A 26,531-nucleotide genomic window follows, 5' to 3' on the forward strand; every position below is an offset into this window, starting at 1 on the left:
AGCGCCGTCGACGCTCTCAGCGCTCGGCTGGGGGGCTCGGCGCGCGGCCCGGCTGCCGGCGCATGCGCTGTGCGCGCCCGCGGGTGTTTCCGCGCGTGCGCGCGGCGCGGCGCTCCCTTTCTGCCCCTGCGCTGCAGCCGCCATGGCGCCCGTGGTGAGTGTCGGCGGCCGCGGGCCTCGGCCCCAGCCCTGCCCCGGCACCCCCGCGCCGGGCCCGCCGCGCCCCCGCCGCCCGCCCCGAGCCTCCTGCCCCGGGCCGGCCCCGCCGGCCCCGCAGCGCCCGGCCCCGGGGCAGCGCGTGGAGCTGGGCCTAGGCCTCCGCCGGGCCCACCGCGCCGAGCGCTTGCGTGCGGCCGCCCGGCCTTCCCCTCTGCCCGCTCCGCCACGGCCCGGGTCCGCTGCCACCGGCCCGGAGCTCGGCCCGCTCCCGTTGCCCCGGCCCGGCCCCCTGGCCCGTTTCCCTTCCCCTCGGCCCCAGCCTGGCTCCTAGCTCAGCCCCGTTGGTACCGACCCGGGGCTCGCCTGGCCCCGTTGCCCCCAGTTTGGTCCCCGGCCCGTTCCCTTTGTCCCTCATCCGGCCCTCGGCCCATTCTCGTTGCCCCCAGCCTGGCCCCCGGCCCGTGCCTGTTTCCTCTGCCTGGGCTTGTGGCCCCTGGCCCGGCCCGCTGCCCGTTCTCCTCCCTGTGCCTCATTGCCTTCCCCCATCCTTCACGGCTCTCTCTTTCCTCCGCTGCAGAAGAAGCCCGCAGCGAAAGGTGGCAAAAAAAAGAAGCAGGTGCTGAAGTTCACACTGGACTGCACCCACCCGGTGGAGGACGGCATCATGGACGCCGCCAACTTTGTGAGTGTGGGGCTCCGCTCCCGTCGGTGTGCTGCCAGCGCGGCCCCTCCGGCGCTGCTTCTGCCCCTCGCCACGGTGCAGCGTAAAAGCCTGCGCCACTGGGAAGCACCCGGTAGAGCAGGGGGGCTGCGGGTTCATGGTTGTGTTTAAACACTTTGTAGTTGAAATGCCAGTGTCTTCGCTGCCTGTGGCACAGCAGCACTGCTCATCCGTCATGGGGCCAGTGTTCTCTTACACCGTGGGCGATGGTGGGGCTGTTTCAGCCTGATTTAATTCGGCTGTGGCTGAGGTGTCCTCGGAGGAGCTGAGCCCAGCTGCTGCTTGGCTGGCTCTCTCCTTATAAGGCAGGAAATGTGTCCCTGCCCTGCTCATCTGGTGCATTCGGACTTGAGAACCTCATGGTTTGTAGTGGGCTGGCTGGGTTAGGGGTGGGGGGCACTGATGGGCTCGCAGCTTCCTGGCCTGCAGGGAGGCAGCTTTCCTCCGCTTCCCCTGGGCATAGCGTGGGTCTGTTCCCCAGCTCTAAGAAAAAGCTAAAGCTCAGGCACGAGGCAGCAGGGGAGGCCTTGTCTGGTTGGGGGCTGGTTAGCCCTGGCTCAGTGGCGTGTGCCTCTTGCAGGAGCAGTTCCTGCAGGAAAGGATCAAGGTGAATGGCAAAGCAGGGAACCTGGGCGGGGGCGTGGTGACCATTGAGAGGAGCAAGAGCAAGATCACGGTCACGTCGGAGGTTCCCTTCTCAAAGAGGTGAGGTGATGGGGCTGCCCCATGTCCTGCGGCTGCCAGTGTGGAGAGGGGAGCCTGGCTGGCAGCAGGGCTTGTGGGGAAGAGGTGTCTTGGTGCCGGAGTCATGCCAGGCCTTCCTTGTTAAATGCTGTGTGACGCTTGGTTTGGTGACTGCTCCTTGGGGGGAAGAGACTGGCAGTGGTGCAGTGGAAAGATGAAGAGTCTGGGGTTCAGGTTGATCTACAGCCGAGCTCTTCACTCCCGTGTCAGTGCCCTCGCTGGGCTCCTGCCCTCTACCAGCTTCTCCTAGCTGCCATTCCTTCGGTTGGCCTTAACAGACATGTTTTTTCCTGCATCCGTGGAGGCACGGTGAGGCAGCCGGAGCTCTGTAAGCATCCGTGTTTCACCCATTGTTGTCATTGCATGTCGGTGCCGCACACGGCACGTCCTGGCAACCCTCAGCCGTGATTCACCGCAGTGTGTGGAGCTGGTGGGTTCAGGGTATGGCACTGTGGATACAGCCTACAAGGGCTGAGGCTGCATATGGCAGGGGCACTGTTACCTGTGTTGTTTCCTGGCTGCAGCCTTGCTGTGCCCGATGGGACACGTTGCTCCAGTGGAGGCCCATGGGAGAAGGGATTGGTGTTCCTAAAAGTGGTGGTTTAGGTGGTTCCTAAAACCAGCTGCTTTGTGGAGGTGTGGGTCACACAGCAGTGTTCACCCATCTCCTCCCCCGCAGGTACCTGAAGTACCTGACCAAGAAGTACCTGAAGAAGAACAACCTCCGTGACTGGCTGCGCGTGGTGGCCAACAGCAAGGAGAGCTACGAGCTCCGTTATTTCCAGATCAACCAGGACGAGGAAGAAGAGGAGGAGGAGGATTGAGCCGCGTTGTGGCCCTTTTTGTACAGTTACAGCTTGCCTGCAATAAACGGCGGGGAGCGATGTCGCTGCCCGCGATCGGCGGCGGCACCGGCGGCTCTTTCGGGCTGACTCGGGACCGTTCGGGGCTCTTCGGAGACGGGAGGGGCGGCGGCGGCGGGGGGGGGGGGGGCGTGGCCAGGGGAGGTGCGTCACGGGGAGGGCGTGGCGCGGCGCAGCCATCTTGGCGCGGAGGGGCCGCGGGGCCGGTGCCGCCGCCCGCCATGCGGGGCCCGGCGCCCGGCCGGGAGCTGCCGGAGGACGCGGAGAACGAGGACGATGTCTCGGGTAGGCGGCGGCGGGGCCTGTCCGGTCCTTGCGCTTCCCCCTCCGGTTTGTCCCTGCGATCCCCGCGCCTCCCGAGCGGGCGGTGGTCGCGGTGTGTTCCGCTGCCAGGGCGGCTCCCCCTCGGGGTGATGCGGGTCCTCCGTGGCGCCGGGTCCCGTCCGAAGCCGCTTCTCCGGAGGGACAGAGCCCCTCGGAGGAGCCCCAGGGGCTTGGTTTGGAGCCGAAGAAGGGAGGGGAGATGTCTGCGAGCCCCTGCGGGTGCTGCTGATGTGTAAGGGTGGAAATACCCCATAGAACCATTGGTGTTGGCATTGCAGGCAGCCGTGGGTGGCCGGGAATGGGCAGGCTGGGTTTGGAGGTGGTGGGAAGGTGGGAGCACACATTGGAATAGGCACCTCTGCCCTGGCCATGGTGGTCCCTGAGCCTGGAGCCACAGCAGGGCAGTATGTGACCATGGCCGCTCCTCCCATGTGAGGTCTTCCTCTGCTCCGTTCACCTTCCGTTGCATCCACTTTAATGGCCTTGGAGACCTGAAAGGTAAAAGCCCAGCACTGGGTCAGCTCCTGGTGTGCGGGGCTCCAGGAGAGGCCATGGAGCTCCACGCCGTGGCCTGAAGCTGCTGTCCCAGTGTGAAGATGAACGTGGTGTCCCCATGCGGTCCAGCCGTGTGAGCTGTCCCTTTTGTCCCCAGAAGAAGACGATGGGGTGCTGGAAGGACTGGAGGAGTTCTTTGCAGAAGAGCAAGTCGTGCAGAAGAAAAAGAAACCCAAGAAGCTGAAGGATGGCAAAGCTGCCAAGATCAAGCGGCGGAAGAAGGAGGTAACGCTGCAATGGGGAGATGCCCTGGCTGTGGGGTGGAGGCTGCTCCATGAGCGATGGTAACATCCATCCCTGTATGTTGAGGCCCTTGGGCACGCGCTGCAGTGGCACCTCCTTGCTGTCATCTCTGGGGATGGGCTGTCAATTCTGGCACATCCTGTGCCGATGCGGTGCCTGTGTCCGGTGTTTTAAGAAGGTGGGATGCAAACCACATCACTGAGGGTGCAGCTGAGGCAGGAACTGGAGCTTCTGCAGAGGCTGGTGTTGGCCACCCTCATCCAGGGTGTGCGTTTTGCAAGGGAGGTGGTGTTGGGGCTTCTAGGATTTGGCATGTGGAAGGGCTGTTGGGTCTTCCATGGGAAAACAAAGCCAAGGCGGTGTGTCCTGGAGGATCCTTCCGGAGCCTGTGCAGGGTTCGCTGTCTGGTTGGAAGGTTGGGATCAGTGTGGTGCCGGAGCAGGGCTGGCTGCTGCTCTGCTGAGTTAGTGTGTGGAGAGAGGTCCCTCAGCCCCTTTCCTTCCCTGTGATGCTGTGCTTGGGGAGAAGTCGCTCCCCACACAACAGGAGGTGCCCCCACCCTTCCCTTGCCAAAGCAGGGCTCAGTGATGCTCATCTCCAGCCGCTCCCCGAGGGATCTGTGGAAACAGATGAGGCCGTGCCTTGAGCTGCTTTTGCTGCTGTCATTCTGCCTGCGTGGCGTTAACCTGCAGCCGCTTCCAGGAGTCCTGGCCCCGAGGAGGTTTTTTTCCCTTGGTGGCCATGGTGATGGGCGATGATGTTCTCTTTCTGCAGAGAGCACACAAAGCTGGCTCAGGCCTCTGCCTCCCTGTGCTGCGTCCATCGTTGGATGCGTTTTTCTATGCTGCTTTTCTGCAAGGTTGGGGGGGGGGGATAAGATACCCCCCCAGTTGTAATTTTCCCTCTGTTCATTTTCCGGCAGCGCCAGCCTGCCTGAGCCCTGCAGCCTGTGTAGCTCATGCAGAGTCTGACTGCTGCCTTATTGGGGTGGGGAGGAACCAACAGGCTGAATGTTGGGTGTGCTTTAATTCCTGTTGCGGGCAGCGTTAAGTGACCTTGGCCCTGCCTGTGGAGACTGTTCCCTTGTCCAGCAAAGCCAGTGGGAAGCAGTTAGGAGGCACCCAGCAGCACCCGGGCTGCTGTTTGGACAAGGAGATGAGAGGTTGGGGGACCTTGAGCAGGGCTTCCTTTACCTGAGCTCCTCCTCAGGAGGTTTGTGGGGTCAATGGCCTTGCCCCCGTGCTAGAGGAGGGTGGGAGTGAGGCACGAGCTGCGATGCGGTGCCAGTGTCTGCACCACGATGGGCTGATGCCCTGGATTGCCATGCGGCGTGGCCATTGGAGCGAGGGGCGGGAGTGGGAATTCCTCTGCGCCAGTGGCAGTGGGACTCACCCTGTTTGCGGTGACGCTGGCGGGCACTGGTGCCGAAACCCCAGTGAAACCTGTGCGAAGCCGCCGTTTGAACCTCGGCGTGGGGAGATGAGGGAGCGGAGAGTGGGGATTTCAGCCCGTACTGCAGCAGTTACCATGGCAACCAATTACCCTGCCAAATTACAACCGTGCCGAGCCCGGGGCTCGGGCTGTGCCCAACCGAGGGGTGCGGGCGGCCGGGGCTGTCCGCGGTGCTGAGCGGGCGCTGTCCATGGTCCTGCCCCGGCTCTGTCGCTGTCTGAGCGCGGTCCCTGCGGTCTGCGGGCAGCGGAAGCACTCAGCAGGCTTCCAGCATCTTCTCACCCTCCTGCTGAGGCTGCTGTGGCCGAGTGTCACTGAGACGGGAGATTCCCCATGGCCTCCTATCAACTTCCTCTGCTTTAGTGCCCATTTCCAGCCTCTCTGTGCATCCACCAGGGCTGTTTGGCTCGTGTGGCAGCTGGAATCCTCCTGTGGCCACACAGCTCTGCTGCAGCACCGAGTGTCCAGCTGGGAGGGAAAGCAAAACAGCAAGAAAGCAAAAGCTGAGCACCACATCTGTCTGTGAGCTTAGAGATTACACGTGAGCAGAGATGTTCTCTCCCTTGCCTTTAGTTTCTCACCCTTTCGTGCTGCACTTGAAGTCTGCAACCTTATTCCCATAAAACTGTAAGCAAACACAGGACAGAACATTATATGTTACCTGTGTTATATCAGTCTAAAGTGTTGCCTACCTGACTGTTTAGGATCTTTTAGCAGATTTGATTTACTGCACAGCTGTTTTTAACACGCACGTTCACTCCCTTGGCCTGCTCTCCTCTGGTTTTCTGTTCATACGGCCGCTGAACAGGGCAGTACTGGGACCCTGTGGTACTGCAGTGACTGGGTACTTCCAGAGGAGCATGTTACAGTGTGGAGGCAGAGCTGGCATCCAGCGGCATGGCTGTGACTCAGCATTGCTTTTCTTGTCCCCCTCAGTGAACAAGTCTTGAGGCAAAAGCATAAAGGCTCCATTCCTGTACACTTTGGCTTAGATGAGCTTTTCCACAGCATGGTTCTATCTGTGTGGCATGACTGTCTCTTCTTGTTCCCGGTGCTTCCTTAAGGCGTGGCTTGCCTGGTGTAAGCAGATGTGTTTATAGTGCTCCTAGGATGGAGAGTGGGAATGTGGCTCTGTTTGCAGATGGGGACCTGGGGCAGAGGATAAGGCTTCTCACAGTGGCCCTGGAGAAATGGTTCCGGATGATCCAAGGTTTTCCTTCTGCCTGTGTCTCCCATGGGCAGGTGCTTCTTCCTGTTCCCAAATCTGATTTTCGTGCTGGTTTGCCCAGTGTAACGGCAGGGCTATTCGAGGGAGTATTGGCTTTTGCTGGTGACAGCACTTGCTTTGTGCTAGTTGGGAGGGTCATTGGAAGAGAGTAGAAGGGGGGACAGGGCCTGCTCTTTCTCCAGTGTCGCTTTCCTTTTTAGGGGAGCAATGATGAAATGTCAGACAATGAAGAGGAGATTGAGGAGAAATCCGAGAGTGAAGGGAGTGATTATTCCCCCAACAAAAAGAAGAAGAAAAAACTGAAGGATAAGAAGGAGAAAAAGCCAAAACGGAAAAAGAAGGATGAAGAGGAAGATGATGAGGATGGAAGTCTAAAGGTACCTTTCTGCCAAGCTGGTGCTAGAGCCTGAGACCTCAGGGTGCAGCCAGATCCCTGCGAGTTTCCTGGCTCAGAGCCCAGCCATGTTTTCTGTCCAGCCTCCTTGTGCTGGTGGATAAGTTCTCTTGGCATAAAGCATGGCCCTGGTGTGTTTGCCCTGGGTTTGGCAAGCTGTTAAATCGCAGAAACAAATCCCTGCGTGTGACTGACTGGGGAGAGCGTTTGATACACAGCATGTGACAGACCTGGCCTCGTGTCGCTCATCTGCAGAGCTGCAGTCGTTTAGTTAATGATCTCCTCTAAATCTGCAGGAGCCCAAGAGCTCAGCTCAGCTGATGGAAGAATGGGGCCTCGACGATGTAGATTACATGTTCTCAGAAGATGATTACCATACCCTGACTAACTACAAGGCTTTCAGCCAGTTCCTCAGGTAGGGAACCATAGGTCCGGATGGGGCCTCGTGTGTCCCAGCCGAGGTTTGGGTGTTGCTCAGCCATGTGGGTGAGGTTCTGAAGTCAGCTCTGCACTACAAGCTCCTTGTTGCTTCTCCCCACCTGACTCAGTCCTTAAGGTCCCATTTTAGTTGCAGGATTGAGTGGAAGACAGCTGAAATATTTGTCTCTCCCTCTCTCCAAACCCCTTTTGTTGTGTGTGCCTGTTTGAAAAGTTTAATGAGCATCATTAAACCTGAGCCTCAGTGATGGATTGGTGTGGGGAGAGTGAGCTGTTCAAACCACCACAGGTATTTTGGGGTCTCTGAAGAAGTTGAGGTGTGCCCCCTTTTGTGTATGTGCTCTGGTTTCTGCTGCTCCCGGTGGGCCACATCAGCGTCCTCTATGGACATGCTGGGTTCTTGGGCTGCAGCACCAGCACACAACAAACAGGAGCGGACACGCACGAAGCATTTCTGTTACCGCATGGTTCTCCCTCTGCCCTCCAGGCCTCTGATTGCCAAGAAGAACCCCAAGATCCCCATGTCCAAGATGATGACGGTGCTGGGTGCCAAGTGGCGAGAGTTCAGCGCCAACAACCCGTTCAAGGGCAGCTCGGCAGCCGCGGCGGCCGCGGCCATTGCTGCAGCTGTGGAGACCGTCACCGTGGCCCCGCCGCTCCCTGCCAGCCCCCCACCAGCCTTGCCCCCCGTCATCAGGAAGGCAAAGACCAAGGAGGGCAAGGGTAGGTGCCAGCCGTGGAGGGCGGGTTGGGGTGGGGGTGATGTGGGGGTTTGCAGGGTACCAAATGAGTCTTCTGCTTCTCCAGGTCCAGGTGTGAAGAAGAAAATCAAGGGCTCCAAAGATGGAAAGAAAAAGGGGAAGGGGAAAAAGATGGCAGGCTTGAAATTCCGGTTTGGAGGAATCCCCAGCAAAAGGAAAAAGGGCTCCTCTGTAAGTGTGCGGGGTCCTGGGGGTGGGGATGTGGCAGGGAAATGCCAGGACAAGCCTTGCCCTAGAAGCTTCCCTTGCATAGGGGTGTCACAGCACCTGTGTTCACGCCTTTGGCAGGGAGCTGTGTCCCGGATCACATCTGTAAAGATGCTGCGTCCGGGCAGTTTCTGCTAAACCCGTTCACCACATTTACTTCCAGCGGTGAGCTTGGTGGTGCCACCGTTTCAGACCTGGTTTGCAAGAGGATTCTTCAGGGCTTGCACTCCAGCTGAACCCTGCATTAAAGAGAATTATCAGATGCTTTAATTACCTGAGCGAAGCTGCCTCTGGGCATCTGCTGTCCGACAACACAGCCCAGGGCTGCCAGAGCTCCCATGTGAGAGCACAGCAGCAGCCTGTGCTGCAGTTTGGGTGCTGGGCTCCTGTCAGCACACCACTGTCGGGTGTGTTTTAAATAGCAGAGCTTTTTAAGGAATAAATCTCATAAATAACTATTGACTAAGAGTGGGACTCTTGATAATGCTATTGATCAAAAACCCATTAGCTCATCGTTATTGGAGATCACTGGCTCTATAGCTGCATTTCATGTAACACAATCTGTCTGTAAGTCATTTTGTGCGTCAGAGGCTGAAGCGAGAGGAGCAATGAGAGGCAGCCGCTTGCTGCTGCAGGTGTTCAGTCACCCAGCATGGAAAGTTCATCCTGTCTCTGGGTACCCTCTTGATCAGTGCATTTGCCTTTCTGAGAGCTACAAAGAGCTGGGCTTGCTCCGGCAGCTGGAGCACTAAGTACCCGATTAACGGTGTGCACATCAGGGATTTGCATGCCTAAGTCTCCAGAATAAGAGTCCAGATGTGTTGTTGTGTTCTGATGCTGTTGGATGCTGGGCCTGCCTAACAACTTTGACATTAGAAGGAAGTTCAAGCGTGAATCCCCTTGTGCACATGCACAAACAGGCTGACACAAGCTGAAATGAGTGTTGGGAGAGGGAGAGAAGTTCTACCCTGACTGCGCAAGGCTGGGAGTAGGGGTTGTCCACCCCGTGCCTCTTTTGAGTGTCTGCACCCAGCACAATGTGGATGCAGCGCAGCAATGCCTGGGAGATGCTGAGCCTTTCCCAACGTGCCTGACTGCACCGTGTGAGTGGGGATGATGGGCTGCAGGAAACCCAGAGCCCACCTCTTGTCAGGGGGGCTGAGCAGGCACTTGGCACATAGATAGATGTATTTTAAATGTGCTCTGAGTGATTGCACCTTAATGCTGTGAACTGCATGAGCTGTCCCTGTGCTGTGCCATCGGGCTGTAGAGATAGTCCAGACCTCCATTTACTGCCTGCCTGGGATCTGACAGAGGAGCTTTCCCTGCTTCCTAATGCCTCATGGACCATTCCTACGAGCCCAACCTGTTGGGGTGGCACTTGCCCTGTCGCCACCCTGCTGCTCTGGCTGATCTATTCCTGAGGAAAAGAGGGTGCCCCAAGGAGCTCGGCCACTGCTTGGTGATCCCATGGGGTTTATGTGGGTCCTGGGTTTATTGGGCTGTGGAGCGGTGTTCCTGGGATGCGCTTGGGCTGCCCGTGCTTTGGTTTTTCCCTCTGCAGAGCGAAGAGGAGGAACGGGAGGAATCCGACTTTGACAGTGCCAGCATCAACAGCTCCTCAGTGCGCTCCGAGTGCTCGGCTGGCCTGGGGAAGAAAGGGAAGAGGAGGAGAAAGAAAAAGAGGAGTAGGCCATCCTTTGTTCTTTCTGTTTGGGCTTCCCTCTGCAGCTGGTGCTTTCCTGGCCTCTGCAGCCCTGGGCTGTGTCCAGCACTGGCTCGATGTGCTTGTGCTTGTCTCTGTGTGCGGTGTGTGAGGCGCTTCCCTGGTGTCAGTGGGCTTGTGCCTGCCAGGAGGCAGTGAGCGGATCCTGCCGTGGGGTGCTGGCTCTCCCTGCAGCGCTGGTGGTGGCGGAGCTGCATGGTGGCAGGGCTTTTCCATTGATCCAGTCGGCTTTCCCTCTGGAAAGGATCCGCTGCCCTGTCCCGTCTTGCTGCCTGCTCACAGCTTAGCCCCTTGCCTGCGCTCTGGGCACCAGGGCTTGCCTCACAGGCAGCAGGTACCTACCTGCATGTGTGACCCCACCAGGATTTGTTCTCTAGCACTGATTTATAGGGCTTCCAGGGAAGTGGTCTGAGGAGCAGCCCCTGCAGGGACACGGCTCGTGGCAAGCTCCCGGTGGAGCAGGACGGGCTGTGGGTGAAGAAGCAATCAGTCAGGGGACTTCTTGTCTGCGTGAGATGTGCAGCTGGGCAGGAGGCTTTGGTGGATCTGTGGTGTTGATGTAGGAATAGGGAGGCACGTCAACAGTGATGGGAAGCATCTATCGGGTCTCACAGTGGCTGTGTGGCCACGTTTGTGTCCATCTTCCTTGCTCCCTTCCCTTGGGAAGGCTGCAGGTGGATTCTGTGCCCTGGCACCTCCAGCCCTGTGCTGCTGTTGAGAGCAGCTCCCTTGTGCTGTGCTGCCCCGAGCCCTGCTCCAAGTGCTGCCAGGCCCGGTGCTGCTCTTCCTGGCTCCCCGCAGAGGCCATGCACTGCCTTTCTGCCTTGCGTCCTTGGTCGGGATGAGGTGCTTCGGATTCAGGCACGTCCTGTGGCCTCTTAGCTTTGCGATGGGTTTTTGTTTCTGAGAAGTGGAAAGGCAGCTTCTGGGCTGGTGGACGGTCAGGGTGTGATGCTGGCCAGTGCCCCCATCAGGTGGTGAGGCCAGGCTGGCTCTGTGCCTCGTATGAAGAGCATTGCTGCTTCTCCTTCTGGCTCGTTGTCCTTGTGCCGGAGCCCGGCAGCTCCCGTTGTGTGTCGGTGGAGTGGAAGGCTGGAGGTCAGTGCTGGGAGCTTGTGTCAGAGCCGGCATTAGGATGAGCTTTGGTGGCACTGCAAGGCCTTGTTCCCCCCTTTTGCCATCCGTGCTGAGTTGGGATCGCTCCTGCCTCTGGCAGTGAGCACCAAGGAAGAGCAGAGTAGTCCCGGGAGAGGAGTCGTCCTCCTCGGCCGTGTCACCCTTGCATGGTGCGTTTGCAGTTGGTGGCGCTGGTGCCTGGGGAGGTTTCTCTGACTGGCCTCCCTTGCAACCTCTCCAGGTTCTGGCATTCTCCATTGAGAGCCTGAAGGAACCAAAGGATGATACAGTGTGGAGAGAGAAAGAGAGACAGAGGTGAGATGATGCTGTGTGCAAAGATGAACTGTGGTGCTGAGGGACAGAGAGGTAGGGGGACTTAACAGGAGGGGTCCGAGGCGAAGCGCTTTCCTTATTTCCTTGCCTGTATCGTAGAGGAGCAAGTGTCCCATTCCCTCTGGGATAGCCGGCAGCTCCCGATCCCTCTGACCGTGTGCCTGTCCTTGCTTGCAGTGGAAGAAGGGGACGGCTATGAGACAGACCATCAGGACTACTGCGAGGTGTGCCAGCAGGGAGGGGAGATCATCCTGTGCGACACGTGTCCCCGTGCCTACCACCTCGTGTGCCTGGATCCTGAGCTGGAGAAGGCCCCCGAGGGCAAGTGGAGCTGCCCCCATTGCGTGAGTGGGGTCGGGCCCATGGGAGCGGGCGGGCAGGTTGTGGGAGCCCTCAGCGTTACACTGGTTGTGCTCCCCCAGGAGAAGGAGGGCATCCAGTGGGAGCCGAAGGAGGAGGAGGAGGAGGAGGAGGAAGGCGGTGAGGAGGAGGAGGATGACCACATGGAGTTCTGCCGGGTGTGCAAGGATGGAGGGGAGCTGCTGTGCTGCGATACCTGCCCGTCCTCCTACCACCTCCACTGCCTGAACCCGCCACTGCCGGAGATACCAAATGGCGAATGGCTCTGCCCGCGCTGCACAGTGAGTGTCACAGCATTCCTGCCCCATCCCTGCGCCCACACCCGCCCAGCCACCGCTGCCGCTTGGGACTCACCTCAAACTGTGCTCTTGCCCCTTTGCTTTCCCTATCCCCAGTGCCCTCCCTTGAAGGGCAAAGTCCAACGCATCCTGCACTGGACCTGGAAGGAGCCACCGGCCGTGCCGCTGCCACCCGTGCTGCCTGCCCCGGGCACGGAGCTGCCTCTGCCCGTGCCGAAGGTGCTGGGGGGGATCCCGGAGCGCGAGTTCTTTGTGAAATGGGCAGGACTCTCCTATTGGCACTGCTCCTGGGTCAAGGAGCTGCAGGTGAGTGCGTTGGTGTCATCGTGGTGCCCCTGCCCTGCTCCCTGCCCTGTGGGCTGAGCGCGGCTGCCCCCTCCTGCAGCTGGAGCTGTACCACACCGTGATGTACCGCAACTACCAACGGAAGAACGACATGGATGAGCCGCCGGCCTTCGACTACGGCTCTGGGGATGAGGACAGCCAGAGGGAGAAGAGGAAGAACAAAGACCCCCATTATGCCAAGATGGAGGAGCGGTTCTACCGCTACGGCATCAAGCCCGAGTGGATGATGATCCACCGCATCCTGAACCACAGGTGAGGGGCTGTGTGCCGGGGGGATGCATGGATGGGCCATGGGGAGGTGTGTGCCAGGGTGCCAGAGCCACTGGTAATGCTGGCACTCAGTGATGCTGTTGCAAGCCAGGAGGGGGACCACAAGGGAGAGTGCCTACAGTTGTGCGGGTGAAGCTTGGAGCAGCGTGTTTGTCCTCTCTGCGGGTTTCTCTTCATTCTCAGCATTCGCACTGATGGCTTGCATGGTTCACCGAGGCTTTGGCATTGCCTCCTGCAGGGTTTCTGTTCTCCCCTGGGGCTGACGGGGTCTGATTGTCCTTGGCCAAAGCCAAAAGCTCAGGCTGGTGGAATTTCAGCTGCTGGCGTGTCTTGAGGTCTCTGTTGCCTCAGAGGTTTGTTCCCAAGGCGAAGCCAAGGCCAGAAGTGGATCATTGCCGGCCTATTTTCTCTTCTGCTATGTTGCACGTTACAAAATACAGTGAATTATCCCAAAGGTGGACATGTGGAGTTGTTCCACTCTTCCCAGGTCATTGAGTCCCTGTTACAGCTCAATCACTCTGTAACTTTCTGCTGCAGCCCAGTGATGGGTTTGGCTTCCATCACTCGTGCCCTGTGGCTGCTGCTGCTCCCTGACACTGCTTTGGACCAGCAGCCTGATCCCATGTCGGTGATTTGTTCCTCTCCGAAACCACGCAGCTCCTCCGCACTCCCATCAGGGATGAGGGATTTGGGTACAACACTTACCAGAAAGGAACATTATTCCCACTTCTCCCCCGGATAGTGCTCAGGATAAAGGAGCTTGAGCAGGTGCCTGACTTCCTTATGGAGCCTTGAGATTTGCATTTCTTTTCTGTGGAAGGCATTTCCTGCATGTGAGATGTGCCGTGCAGATGGTTTGGTTTTCCACGGAGCAGCTAGAGACTCCTTTTTGTTGGAGTTCTCCATTTCAAGTGGCAACTTGAAATTTCAAGTGGCTCGAAGGCAGCTTGGCAGAGAATAAATAAAGCTGCTGGGTAATGTTCATGTGAGCTTTACATTGTCTGCGCAGCACTCTAAGGCTTTTTTTCCCTGTGGGCATATAGTCGGGCTCGGCTGTGTGTTTATTCACGAAGCAAAACTTCACACAGCAGTGAATGCTGCAGGAGGAAGAGGCTGAGCGCTGGCATCCATCCAGTCCTGGTAAGGCCGGACCATGGGGTTGGTCAGTGGAAGGGATGAGCAGCCTCTAAAGCTCAGCAGTTAACATCTGCAGCACGTTAGCAGGAGTTTCTGACGGAAAGGTGGATACTTGCTTCGTGTTTTCCCACCTGTGCTTGGATGCCCTGGTCTGTAGGTGGAGGCAGAGGAGCTCTGTGGCAGCAGGCTATGGATAGCTGCTTCCCGGGGCTCTCAGTTCACTGATGGACTTCCCGTGCCCTGTGTTACAGCTTCGATAAAAAGGGAGACGTCCATTACCTGATCAAGTGGAAGGACCTGCCCTACGACCAGTGCACGTGGGAGATCGACGAGATTGACATCCCCTACTATGAGAACCTCAAACACCTCTACTGGAACCACAGGTACTGGGGGGGATCCACAGCCCCAGTGAGCCGGGCAGAGCCAGGGCAGCCTGTGAGGGGTTAGGATGGTTTGGAACGTGCTGGCATCGCTCACAGGGACCCCTCTGGGGTAGCCGAGTGCTTTTGGGAAGCCAGTCCTCCTGGGAGGCCTTTCCAGGGCTGCTGTTCTCCAGCCTGTGCCCCCCGTGGCCTCACTGCACTTGGGAGCAGCTCCAAGGTGCTGCTGCCTCTCTGTTTTGGGGGAAAACCACAGTAATCTGATGCAATTGCTGTTCTTCATTTTGGATAATGTTGCAAGGGGAAGGACTAGATGCCATGTATGCATGGGCCCAGCAAGCTCCTGTCGGGAGAGGAGCAGTGGAGTTCGAGGCATTTCTATTCCTGTGTTTGGGAGCTGGGAGAGGAAACCTGCCTGCCTCTTCCTGTTGCAGGGAGCTGATGCTGGGGGAGGACACGCGCCCTCTGAAGAAGCTGAACAAGAAAGGGAAAAAGCTGAAAGAGGAGAAGCTGGAAAAGCCTCCAGAAACACCTCTCGTGGATGTGAGTGCGAATGGCAAGGGGCAACACAATGGCATGGGAGAGGGAGGTCAGCCTGGGCCCTATCCTGTCACGCTGGTCTCCTCTAGCTCCTGGTTTCTTTCCTCCAAAGCTCTGGGGTAGCTTTGCTGTGAGGAGCCTGAGGGCTGTGCTGTGCTGGGACCACGTCTGCATCTCTTCTGGGGCTGCTGGGTGACACAGGGCTGAAGAGGGATGTGCCTGGCCACTGGGAAAGGAGGGGGAGCTGGTTCTCACTGCTTTGTGGTGTGTCTTGTCCTCTCCAGCCGACGGTGAAGTTCGACAAGCAGCCGTGGTACATCGACAGCACGGGCGGCACGCTCCATCCTTACCAGCTGGAAGGGCTGAACTGGCTGAGGTTTTCCTGGGCCCAAGGGACGGATACAATCCTGGCTGATGAGATGGGGCTGGGGAAGACCGTGCAGACTATTGTGTTCTTGTACTCCCTGTACAAGGAGGTGAGTGGAGCATCAGATGGATCCCCAAGGAGGCTGAGAGCTGCTTTGTGTGGGGAGAGAACAGCTTGGACTTTGTGTTCCCGAGCAGGGCCACTCGAAAGGGCCGTATCTGGTCAGTGCCCCTCTTTCCACCATCATCAACTGGGAGCGTGAGTTTGAGATGTGGGCGCCCGACTTCTACGTTGTGACTTACACGGGCGACAAGGAAAGCCGGTCGGTCATCCGGGAGAATGAGTTTTCCTTCGAAGACAATGCCATCCGCAGTGGGAAGAAGGTCTTCCGGATGAAGGTGGGAGCCAAGTCTGTGCCCTGCCCAGCAGCTTTAGCCAGCAGTAAGAAGGGGATGGAGCAGAATTAGACCCAGAGAGGGGGGCTGGTTAGGTCCTGACCCAGCCCTTTCCCAAAGAAGGAAGCTGCTGCTGTTACACACGCAGGAGATTTGTGATGAGCTGTAAGGATTCTGCCAGACCCTTCTTTGTGCCTGTAGTTCCCTGCTCGGTTCTAATGTTCACAGGGGTGTGGATTTTCTGCTGGCACCGCTCATGCCTTGACCGGTTTCTCCTTGGATCCCATGCGGTGAAGGTGGAGGCTGTCCCATTCCCTCCTCCCTTATCCTGGCTTTTCTCTCCCTCTGCTCCTCCAGAAGGAAGCGCAGATCAAGTTCCATGTCCTGCTCACCTCCTACGAGCTGATCACTATTGACCAGGCGGTGCTGGGCTCCATAGAGTGGGCCTGTCTAGTGGTGGATGAAGCACACAGGCTGAAGAACAACCAGTCCAAAGTAGGTAACAGGCATTTGGGGCTGCCTTTTGGTGGATTTGCTCCCTTTAACATCCCCTGGCATTAAATGTCTGTCAGCTGAGAAGGGACAGCAGCCTGGGTGTCTGCCTGACAGGGCTTTGATGGGCTGCCATGGAAGGGAATTGATCCTTCTCCTTCCTTTCCCTGGGGTCCAGCCTGCAGTCTTCAGGCCCTGGCACCATCACACAGGCCCCAGTGCAGGAGGCAGATGGGGTGATCAGGGGCATTCAGAATTGCTGCCTGTGCCCTCCAGGGGATGGCTTGGAGCAGGCCATGGGAGCTGTGGTGTGGCTCCGTGTGTCAGAGGGCACTGCTGAGCCTCCATGTGCACAGTCTGCAGAGTGCCCCCCATGAGTAAGCAGCTCCTCAGAGCTCCCTTCACCTCCTTTCTTTTCCCAGTTCTTCAGAGTATTAAATAGCTACAAGATCGATTACAAGCTGCTGCTCACCGGGACCCCGCTCCAGAACAACTTGGAAGAGCTCTTCCATCTGCTCAATTTCCTGACTCCCGAGAGGTTTAAGTGAGTTGCTTTAGTTCCCTGCTCCGAAGAGGGTGAGTTGCTGGGACCCGATCTCCTGGTGGGGTTGCTCAGCAGAGGTTTCCCAGGGCTCCTGTTTGGGAAAAGGAGCTGGATCCCGTTCCTGATGGGCCAGTGCTCCCAACCTGCACTGACAGGCAGGGGGCAAAGCTGCTGCACGCAGTTAATATGACCCCAAAGTTAGCCCTGGGGCCTTCTGCTTTTGGGTCCTGTTGGTGGCTATTGCCTTGCCATCAATCAGGCGCTTTGTGGGTGAGGAGCTAAACCCTGCCCTTTCTTCCCTTTCTGAGCAGGCAGAGGTGCTTTGGGGAACTTACCAGACCCCATATTAGTGCATTTAGTGTGACTTCCCCCTCGGCCAGCAGCGCAGCTCCTTGGTTTGGCTTTTGCCCCGCTTGGATGCGGTCACAGGAGTTGTTCTTTGCCACGAGAGCTCTGCCCTTGTTTCTAAGTCATAAAGAGGTGTCTGTGCTCTCCCGTGTCCCGTTACTGCTCAGCACTGTGGTTCTGGCTGCTTTCACAGTAACCTGGAGGGCTTCTTGGAGGAGTTTGCAGACATCTCCAAGGAGGACCAGATCAAAAAGCTCCACGACCTGCTGGGTCCCCACATGCTGCGGCGGCTCAAGGCAGACGTGTTCAAGAACATGCCGGCCAAGACGGAGCTGATCGTGAGAGTGGAGCTGAGCCAGATGCAGAAGTGAGTAACCCCAGCACGGCTCCAGAGCAGCCGAATGAGTGGAATGAAACTGCTGCGAGGGCTGGAGCATCCCTGCTGTGGAGCCAGGCTGAGAGAGCTGGGCTGGGGCAGCCTGGAGAAGAGAAGGCTCCTGAAGGGGAGACCTGAGAGCAGCTCCAGTGCCTGAAGGGGCTGCAGGGAACCTGGAGAGGGGCTTGGGACAAGGGCCTGTAGGGCCAGGCCAAGGGGAATGGCTTGAACCTGCCCGAGGGGAGACTGAGCTGAGCTCTTAGGCAGAAGCTCTTCCCTGTGAGGGTGCTGAGGCGCTGGCACAGGGTGCCCAGAGAAGCTGTGGCTGCCCCACAGGGGCAGGTTGGACACAGGGGCTTGGAGCAAGCTGCTCCAGTGGGTTTTAGCTTGGAGCTGCCCTGTTCATGGCAGTCCCAGACCTGGCTGGGTTACAGGGATGTCCCTCCCCTCCCTGTTCCTGCAGGAAATACTACAAATTCATCCTGACGAGGAATTTTGAAGCCCTGAATTCTAAGGGCGGTGGGAACCAGGTCTCGCTGCTCAACATCATGATGGACCTGAAGAAGTGCTGTAATCACCCCTACCTCTTCCCTGTGGCGGCAGTGGTACGTGAGCGCTGTGCGCACCGCGGATGTGGTTCTGAGCACTGCGTTGGGGGCTGTGTCCATGGTCTTGCTTTGGTTAATGGTGTGGGTCTGCAAGCCCAGGATTTTGTCTTTTGGAATGCACATGGATTTCTCTGAGGGTTGTCCTTTGAGGGGCTGACCAAGGATGCCTTTTAGGAAGCCCCGGTTCTGCCCAACGGATCCTACGACGGGAATTCTTTGGTCAAATCTTCTGGCAAACTGATGCTGCTCCAGAAGATGCTGAAGAAGTTACGGGATGGGGGTCACAGAGTCCTGATCTTCTCCCAGGTGAGCGTAGGGAAAGAGTAACCATAAATACATTTTTAAAGGGTTTTTCTTGTTCTGCATGAAGATTTGGAGTGGATGGAGATAGTGGAAAGAGCTGGTGGCAACAGTGATGTTTCAAACCCCTGTCACCTATGGATCAAGAGGAGATAACAGTAACAGTGCTGCCTTTGGGGAGGGCAGTTCAGACCCAGTTCCCTCATGCTGGCGAAGCTGCTTGTAAAGGATGAGACCCGAGTGTCACTCCGTGGGCAGCTTCCTGTTGGCCTTACTCTGTTGGTGGTGGTGCCACCATCACCTTGGCCTCTGGGCTGCCGGGGGTGGCAGGGAGCCAGGCCACATGGAGCTGCTCATGCCAGGGTCTCCTTGCCCTGCAGATGACGAAGATGCTGGACCTGCTGGAGGATTTCCTGGAGTACGAAGGCTACAAGTACGAGCGGATCGACGGGGGCATCACCGGCGGCCTGCGCCAGGAGGCCATCGACAGGTTTAATGGTACTGGTGCTTCTGCCTGTTGGAAGGGAGGAAGTGGGGTGGGTTCGCAGCATGTGGGGAAGCCATGGGGTCACTCCTTGCCTCCCCTCGCCAATGGTTCCATCCCCAAAGCGCGGTTCTGCACCTTGCCACGCACACCACGCTCCTTCCTGTCTCACCCACCTCTGGGTTTGTCTTTCTCAGCTCCTGGTGCTCAGCAGTTCTGCTTTCTGCTCTCTACCCGCGCCGGTGGTCTGGGCATAAACCTCGCTACGGCCGACACCGTCATTATTTATGATTCTGACTGGAATCCCCACAATGACATCCAGGTTTCTGGCTTTTCCTTTTCCTTCCCATATAGTGAGTACCTCTGGGGCTCTGCTCCGTTTGCAGGCAGGCGGTCTCTTCCCTCGAGAGCTCTCTTTGGGGGGCATGTTCCTGCTCAGCAGCCCCAGTCTTGCACCCATGTCATGGGCTGGAAGAGACCTGGCACTAAACCCGGCTCTCTTCCAAGGGCTTCTTGCTTTCTTCTGCTGGTTATTCCCAACCAGGTGCCCCCTCTTTGTCTGGGGAGCTTCCACTTGTGTTTCCCAAAGCCCGGGGCAGACCCTGGCTAAGGATTGTGTGTCAGCAGGAGTGGGCAAGCAGCCAGTGCCTCCACAAGTCATGGGAAGGCAAAGAGCAATGTGTATCCCTGCTTTGCCCCCACATGCAGCCCGGTGGGGTGGGACCTGCGGCCCCTCAGCAGCTCCATGCTCTGCCCGCAGGCGTTCAGCCGCGCTCACCGCATCGGGCAGAACAAGAAGGTGATGATCTACCGCTTCGTGACCAGAGCCTCCGTTGAGGAGCGCATCACGCAGGTGGCCAAGAGGAAGATGATGCTCACCCACCTGGTTGTCCGCCCGGGGCTCGGCTCCAAGTCGGGCTCCATGACCAAGCAGGAGCTGGACGACATCCTCAAGTTTGGGACAGAAGAGCTCTTCAAGGATGATGTGGAAGGTGAGGTCGGGAAGGAGTGGGGATGCTGTGCACGTGGCAGGGCCTGGGGCTCACTCTCTGACCCCGCAGGCATGGTGTCGCAGGGACAGCGCATCGCCGTGCCGGATGCTGTCCCCCCTTTCTCCGACACGCTGTCAACCAAAGGGGGTGCAGTGACTCCTGGCATGAAGAAGAAGCACGGTGGCACCCCACCAGGTCTGTAGCCCCCCGTGTCTGGGTGACCCATCCCCTCCTTGGCCCATACCTGAGCTGTCTCCACCCGGTGATCTGAGCTTCCATTGCTTTGCTCTCCAGGTGACAATAAGGATGTGGATGACAGCAGCGTGATCCACTACGATGATGCTGCCATCTCGAAGCTGCTGGACCGAAATCAGGATGCAACTGATGACACAGAGCTGCAGAACATGAACGAGTATCTCAGCTCCTTTAAAGTGGCCCAGTATGTTGTGAGAGAAGAGGACGGTGTGGTAATGTGACTAGTATCATGTCTTACAATCGCACCTCTTTGTACATCCCTCTGTGTTCTGTTCCCTTTCCCTCCTTGTGAGCGTTCCGGCGCGGGGCAGGGCTCCTCCTGCTCTGCCTGCGACTGCTGTTGGTTGTTCCAGACCTGGGCTCCTGGGGCTGATGGGGCCACCGCAGTGAGGAAGCACAGTTGGCTTGGTGCTGTGCCACCCATGGTGCAAGCCAGGCTCTGTCCCTGTTGGCACATGGGGCTGCTTATTTACTGTGCTGCTGTCAGGTGTTTTCCTGCCTTGTTCCCTTCATCCGTTGTGGGAGCTGATGGCAGGCTGATGCTTGGGGAGGTCTCTGCAGATGTGTGGTTTCTCCCTTGATGTGAGTGTGAACACTGCAGGGTGGGATGGGTGGCAGAGTTCGGAGGAGCTCTTTCTGGCTGGGAGCTTCTCCCAGCCCTTTGAGAGCCTTGCACTGAGGGCAGTACATTTGGGCAAAGCCAAATTCCAGGCAGGGGCTTGGAGCCTTTCCCCTTCTTTCCCTGGAGTGCCGTTAGAGGATGGGGCAGCAGGGTGATGCTGCAGGTCCGTGGCTGCCCCATCTCAAGCCTCTTGGCTCTTGCTTTGCAGGAGGAGGTGGAACGTGAGATCATCAAGCAAGAGGAGAACGTGGACCCCGACTACTGGGAGAAGCTGCTGCGGCACCACTATGAGCAGCAGCAGGAAGATCTGGCCAGGAACCTGGGGAAAGGGAAGAGAATCCGCAAGCAGGTCAACTACAACGACACCTCGCAGGAGGACCAAGGTACAGCCACTGCTCTGCTCCGGGTGCCCAAGGGACTCATTGGCTGAGTCGTTGTTGCCTCGGGGTGTCCCTCCCAGGCAGGGGCCTGCTGCTTGGGGCCGTCTCCTACCCTGTCTTCCCTTGGCATCCGCAGAGTGGCAGGACGAGCTCTCTGACAACCAGTCGGAGTATTCCATTGGCTCCGAGGATGAGGATGAAGACTTCGAAGACAGGCCAGAAGGTCAGAGTGAGTTAGTGCGTTTGATAGGCCATGGGGTTTTGCTCTGCGGGAAGCCGCTGGCACCCGGGTGCAGCAGAAACTCCGGGTTGGAGGGGATGTTGTGCTTCTGGGCCTCCATGCAGGGGAAGGTGTCCCCGTGTGCTGCCAGGTGAGGACATTCCCGTGGCAGAGAAGTCAATGGGCTGTTTCCTTCACTGGCCACTGCAGGACCATGGTCTGGTCCTTGTGTGGAATGATCGGGAGCACTGGAGGCCAGCGGGGTGGGTGGAGGGGACTGGAAGCTTTGGGATTGGAGCGGATGCAGGAAGTTTGGCCATCCTGCCTGGGCTTGTCCATCACTGGGGCTACTTGGCTGTAGGTGGCAGGAGGCAATCCCGGAGACAGCTGAAGAGTGACCGGGACAAGCCTCTCCCTCCTTTGCTGGCAAGAGTTGGGGGCAACATCGAGGTGAGTGTTGGCCTCAACCAGAGCATGACCAGCACAGCGCTGGGGCTGCCCTGGAGTGCTCTGTGCTGAGCCTCTGGCACATTAGTCCTGGTGCAGCCTTTCCGTAGCAGCCACGAGGCTCGGAGGTGCCGCATGCCACCGAGGCCACGCTGTGATCCCAGTGATGCCTCTGCCCCTGCAGGTTCTTGGCTTCAACGCCCGCCAGCGCAAGGCGTTCCTGAACGCCATCATGCGCTGGGGGATGCCGCCCCAGGACGCCTTCAACTCCCACTGGCTGGTGCGGGACCTGCGAGGGAAGAGCGAGAAGGAGTTCAGGTACTGGGGAGCCCGGGCAGGCAGAGGGAGCTGTGTCCTGGCTCTGGCTCTTGTCCTGCTGGGTCAGCCGCTCCGCTGCGAGCCCCAGGCTGGGCTCAGGTTTTCTTCCCTTCCGCAGGGCGTACGTCTCCCTCTTCATGAGGCATTTGTGTGAACCCGGGGCGGACGGTGCCGAAACCTTTGCGGATGGCGTTCCTAGGGAAGGGCTGTCCCGCCAGCACGTGCTCACTCGGATCGGGGTCATGTCGCTAGTAAGGAAGAAGGTGGGTGAGGAGGGTTTGAAGTGTGCTCGTTCAGGTACTCCTGGAGACCTGTGGGGTTCACGGGCTGCTGAAAGCCGCTCCCCAGGGATCCCATACTGAGTCTCCAGGCTTGGAGCACATCCAGCTTTGTCAGTGTGCAGGGGTAATGCAAACTGCCTTTCAAACCTGCTGCTTCCCTCCTGCGAGGGCCGCAGCATCAGCGGGTGTGTAATGGTCTGGCTGACAAAACAGAGGAATCACGCTGGGGACCTGCTGGGTCTTGGAGCTGGGGTGTGAAGTGTCCCTGGTGGTAGTGATGCTGCTGCTCCATCAGTTGCGATGTCCCTGGTGGGTTTGACTCGATGATGTGTGTCTGCCCCAGGTCCAGGAGTTCGAGCATGTCAATGGCAAATACAGCACCCCAGATCTGATTCTCGATGGCCCGGACAGCAAGAAGTCCAGTGAGATTGTGTCTTCAGATCCCAACACCCCCATCCCGGCCAGCCCAGCGCACACGGGACCCATCTCCCTCACTGGTAGATGCTCCTGTGGGCTTCTGGGGGGTTGTGGCTTTGGGTTGGCTTGGGAAGTGGGGTGGATGAGGCAGAGCCCTCTGCAGCCCATTCAGGATCTGCCTCACTTTGCTGTTGCTGCAGACAAAATAGAAACACAGCTCGGGTTCCAGGAGGAAAGGGAGCAAGTGGAGCAGAAGTGCAGGAAGGTGCCTGAGAGCCAGGTGGGGTGGCTTCCTTCAGCGTTTACCCTGGGAGACCCTATTGTGGTCTATGGGGAAGGTCAGAGCTCCCAGCGAGGGGGCAAGGCTGGGCTGACCTGGGTGGGTGCTTGACGTTAAGGTCCCTGCGAGTACTGAGAAGGTGGAAGGTGAAGAGCACCCAGAAAGCTGTGACAGCAATGAGAAACCGAGGGATGAGAAGCAAGAGGAGAGTGAAAGGGCTGCACCTTCTCCTGAGCCCCTGGGGAAAGGTGAGTCTCTGGGGCTAGGATGAAGGAATCCCCTCTTGGCCATGGCCTGGGCTTCTGCGGGGCTGTGGCACCCAGCGCTGATCTGTGCTGGAGCAGTTCTTGAACACACAGGCAATAAAATCACCCTGCCCTAAAGGGTGAGCTCCCAGAACAGCGTTTTCCACGTTGAGCTTTCCTCATAGTCCTGTTCCCTTCTGCAGATGAGGGGATCCAAGAGAAAGAGAAGCCTTTGGAGAAGCCGGAGTTAAACAACAGCCCAGGGAAAGGGGAGGACAAAGAAGTCAAAGCAGGTGAGGGGCGAGGAGGCTTTGGGGCAAGAAGTGGCTTTTCCAACGGTGATGTTAGTGAGGAGTTCCTGGGGGAAGGGAGGACCCTGGCTGGTTTTTCAGTGGAGTATGATCAGGCATCACCACTTCTTGTGTTTGCCGAGCAGAGGACCCCAAGGCGGAGGAGAAGGAGCAAGGTGAGGCTCAGCAAAACGGTGACAAAGAGGAGGAGGAGGACGGGAAGAAGGATGACAGGAACGTGAACTTCCGATTCATGTTCAACATCGCCGACGGTGGCTTTACAGGTGGGAGCAGGGGGGTCAGAAAGGCCAGAAGGGCTGTGAAGGGGCTGCAGTGAGACGATGCTGGCTCACAGCTCCATGTCCCCCCGGGCAATGCCATTGCTCTCCCTGCCTGCAGCACGGTGCAGCCGCGCTGCCTGACCCTGCTGTCCTGCTTCCGCAGAGCTGCACACGCTGTGGCAGAACGAGGAGAGAGCTGCCATCTCCTCCGGCAAGATCTACGACATCTGGCACCGCCGGCACGACTACTGGCTGTTGGCAGGAATCGTCACGTACCCTTTGACGTGGTGGGGCCGTGCCTCCTGCTGATGGGTGGCAGTGAGGGCAGGGGGGTCTCTGCGGGGTTCAGGGAGGTGTTTGGTGCTGAGGTGGGGATGCTGTTTGCTAGCCAGTTCTCCCCTTGACGCTCCCTCGGCACCAGTCACGGCTATGCCCGCTGGCAGGACATCCAGAACGACCCGCGCTACGTGATCCTGAACGAGCCCTTCAAGTCAGAGATACACAAGGGGAACTACCTTGAGATGAAGAACAAGTTCCTTGCCCGGCGGTTCAAGGCGAGTTGCAGGTCCAGGGCTGGTGAGTCCTTACCAATGGGGGGAACCAGAGTGGTGCCGCAGAGCCATGGGGAGCCCATCAGCGCCGGCTGGGACCAGGCTTTGCCAGGGGCTCGTGGTTGCCAGAGCAGAGCTGGGTTTGGTCCCAGGGAGCTCATGGGCACCGAGGTGCATGGGCTGGGGATGGCTGCGATGGGCTCATCTCTGAATGAGCCAGTGCTCTGCCGGGGTGATGCTGCGGAATGCTGCCCGCATCCCTTTCTGGGGTGCTCCGTGTCTGAACGGGATGAGAAAACGTAAGGGCTAAGCCTGTTCCCCCAGCAGTTCTTGGGAGCAAGGCCAGCGTGGAGCACATAAGGGCAGAGGCAGCCTCGAGCCCCCGCAGCAGCACTGATTTACATCGGAGCGGGGTCTGAGCCTGAATCTTCCCCTCCTGTGCCTCCCAGTTGCTGGAGCAGGCCCTGGTGATCGAGGAGCAGCTGCGGAGGGCAGCGTACCTCAACATGACCCAAGACCCCAGTCACCCGGCCATGGCCCTCAACGCCCGTCTGGCTGAAGTGGAGTGCCTTGCCGAGAGCCACCAGCACCTCTCTAAAGAGTCCCTGGCTGGGAACAAGCCCGCCAACGCCGTCCTGCACAAGGGTAGGTGCGGGCAGAGCAGGGGGGGAGTGGAAATCCAGCTGGGAGGTTGTCCCCTTCTCCTGTCTCCGAGCTTGCTGGGGCAGAAGGTGTCCGGTGGGTGCCCCCATGGCCTGATCCTGGCTCGCTGTGCTCGCAGTGCTGAACCAGCTCGAGGAGCTGCTGAGCGACATGAAGGCCGATGTCACGCGCCTGCCCTCCATGCTGTCCCGCATCCCGCCCGTGGCCGCCCGCCTGCAGATGTCGGAGCGGAGCATCCTGAGCCGCTTGGCCACGCGTGGCGGGGAGCCCCCTGTGCAGCCGGTCTGTGGGGATGGGGATGGGCTGGAGCCCCTCGGTGGGGGCAGCGGTGGGGCCAGGGCTGCAGATCAGTGCCGCTCCTTCTTTGCCTCCACAGGGCTCCTTCGGCTCATCCCAGATCTACAACAGCAGCTTTGGGACGAATTTCCGAGGTCCTGGGCCAGGCGGGATTGTCAACTACAGCCAGATGCCTCTGGGGCCGTATGTGACCGGTAGGTCGGGGTTTCGAGCAGATGCTCCCTGGCAGAGAAATCCAGGGATGGATTTGAGGGCCAGGAGCATCGCTGAAGGCTGCTGGATGAGCAGGCTGCTGGATGAGCAGGCTGCTGGATGAGCAGGCTGCTGGATGAGCAGGCTGCTTCCCCTTCTCTCCACAGATATTTAGGTGTTCCCATGATTTCGCCCCCAGCTCCCGTTTCCAGCTGAGGTGAGATGTGCTCCTGCTCCGTGTTCCGTTCACCGGGGTCTGTGGGACACACGAGAAGCTGTGGCTGCCCCATCCCTGGCAGTGCTCAAGGCCAGGTTGGACACAGGGGCTTGGAGCAAGCTGCTCCAGTGGAAGGGGTCCCTGCCCATGGCAGGGGTTGGAGCTGGAGGAGCTTTAAGGTCCCTTCAACCCAAACCTTTCCATGATTCTATGATCCGATGACATGTGCAGACACACGATGGGGTCGGGGCTGTACTGGTGTCCCCCTCATGCTGGTGTCTGGGTGCAGCCTCAAGTGGGTACCAGCACTGGAGGCAGGATCAGGATCCTTTTGGAAGCCCTTGGGCCGGCTGCTGCTGCCCAGGACGGGTCCCACACTCCCCCTGCGCCTTGTTCAGCACGGGGGGGGTCTGGACCCACCTCTCCCTCCCCTCTCCTTGCAGCAGCCCCGGAGGAAGGGCAGGGGAAGGCTGCGTTGCCTGCGTGAGGATGAGCTGCTGCCGGCTGCTCCCGCTTCAAGTGTGCTTCAAGCGCTGTGGCCCCCCCGCGCCGCCGGGACCGGGCTTCATTTCGTGTACATTCTTTTGCACTTTCTTATGGAAGACTTGAAGAGTTTGTCTGGGCAGGGCTGAGCCAGGGGAGCCGGTGCCACCGGGTCCGGGTTTGGTGGCACGTGTGTGAGAGGGGAGGCCGGATAGCCCATGGGATAGGCCATCGGCTGAGGCACCCATCCGAGCTGGCTCCGGCTCCCAGGATTCCCCATCGGGTCCATTTCTACGTCCTCGTGTGTTTGAGCAAGTGCATGCCTGCTGCCAGCCCCATGGGAGCATTGGTGCATCCATGGGGAGACCCAGCACCAGGGTCCACGTGTGCCAGGCTTGGGGCATGTGGATGGAGGTGCCATGGGTGAAAGGGAAGAGATGGCTGGAATTGGGATGGGGCCACCCGTGAGCGGGGTGACGCCAATGCCCGAGGCTGGTGGCAGCTGTGAGCGATGCCCCCGCGTTCCCTTCGTGCTCTGTGTGTCCTGGGTTTTGTTCTCTGTGTTTTAATAAATCCCTTGGGAAGGACGAA

At 58.7% G+C, this 26,531-nt stretch overlaps 2 protein-coding genes across 9 annotated transcripts; both read left to right on the top strand.

Moving 5' to 3' along the window:
• Positions 1–46: 46 nt before the first annotated feature.
• On the top strand, positions 47–2,535 carry RPL22 (ribosomal protein L22). The gene is made up of 4 exons (XM_065696277.1): positions 47–154; positions 737–841; positions 1,461–1,585; positions 2,304–2,535. Exons 1-4 carry the CDS (start codon positions 143–145, stop codon positions 2,446–2,448), a joined length of 387 nt encoding a protein of 128 aa, XP_065552349.1. The 5' UTR covers positions 47–142; the 3' UTR covers positions 2,449–2,535.
• Positions 2,536–2,655: 120 nt separating this feature from the next.
• Positions 2,656–26,531, top strand: CHD5 (chromodomain helicase DNA binding protein 5). Of its 8 annotated transcripts, none has more exons than XM_065696759.1 (42): positions 2,656–2,772; positions 3,464–3,591; positions 6,490–6,666; positions 6,980–7,098; positions 7,609–7,844; positions 7,929–8,053; positions 9,654–9,777; positions 11,442–11,608; positions 11,687–11,905; positions 12,020–12,229; positions 12,309–12,520; positions 13,927–14,058; positions 14,490–14,598; positions 14,880–15,071; positions 15,160–15,360; positions 15,715–15,852; positions 16,272–16,393; positions 16,935–17,108; positions 17,581–17,722; positions 17,900–18,031; positions 18,406–18,523; positions 18,707–18,831; positions 19,270–19,501; positions 19,571–19,696; positions 19,796–19,968; positions 20,587–20,761; positions 20,895–20,981; positions 21,340–21,428; positions 21,610–21,743; positions 21,862–22,006; positions 22,368–22,521; positions 22,642–22,721; positions 22,840–22,969; positions 23,170–23,259; positions 23,403–23,540; positions 23,701–23,809; positions 23,959–24,091; positions 24,538–24,733; positions 24,870–25,033; positions 25,128–25,242; positions 25,408–25,457; positions 25,901–26,531. In XM_065696759.1, the coding sequence occupies exons 1-41, from the start codon at positions 2,709–2,711 to the stop codon at positions 25,413–25,415; spliced, it is 5,844 nt and encodes a 1,947-aa protein (XP_065552831.1). In that variant the 5' UTR covers positions 2,656–2,708; the 3' UTR covers positions 25,416–25,457; positions 25,901–26,531. The 8 variants fall into 8 exon arrangements, with proteins under 8 accessions (XP_065552831.1, XP_065552832.1, XP_065552834.1 ...); XM_065696760.1 differs by having other exon boundaries at positions 25,904–26,531; XM_065696762.1 differs by having other exon boundaries at positions 15,718–15,852.

This window comes from Lathamus discolor, chromosome 16 (genome assembly GCF_037157495.1).
Source record: "Lathamus discolor isolate bLatDis1 chromosome 16, bLatDis1.hap1, whole genome shotgun sequence".
Classification (NCBI taxonomy): domain Eukaryota; kingdom Metazoa; phylum Chordata; class Aves; order Psittaciformes; family Psittacidae; genus Lathamus; species Lathamus discolor.

Coding starts and splice junctions, on each gene's coding strand:
- CHD5 (XM_065696759.1), top strand. CDS start 2,709: ATGCGGGGCCCGGCGCCCGGCCGGGAGCTGCCGGAGGACGCGGAGAAC. Junction 16,394..16,934: donor CTGACTCCCGAGAGGTTTAA/GTGAGTTGCTTT, acceptor CTGCTTTCACAG/TAACCTGGAGGGCTTCTTGG. Junction 17,109..17,580: donor GAGCTGAGCCAGATGCAGAA/GTGAGTAACCCC, acceptor CTGTTCCTGCAG/GAAATACTACAAATTCATCC.
- RPL22 (XM_065696277.1), top strand. Junction 842..1,460: donor TCATGGACGCCGCCAACTTT/GTGAGTGTGGGG, acceptor TGCCTCTTGCAG/GAGCAGTTCCTGCAGGAAAG. Junction 1,586..2,303: donor GAGGTTCCCTTCTCAAAGAG/GTGAGGTGATGG, acceptor CCTCCCCCGCAG/GTACCTGAAGTACCTGACCA.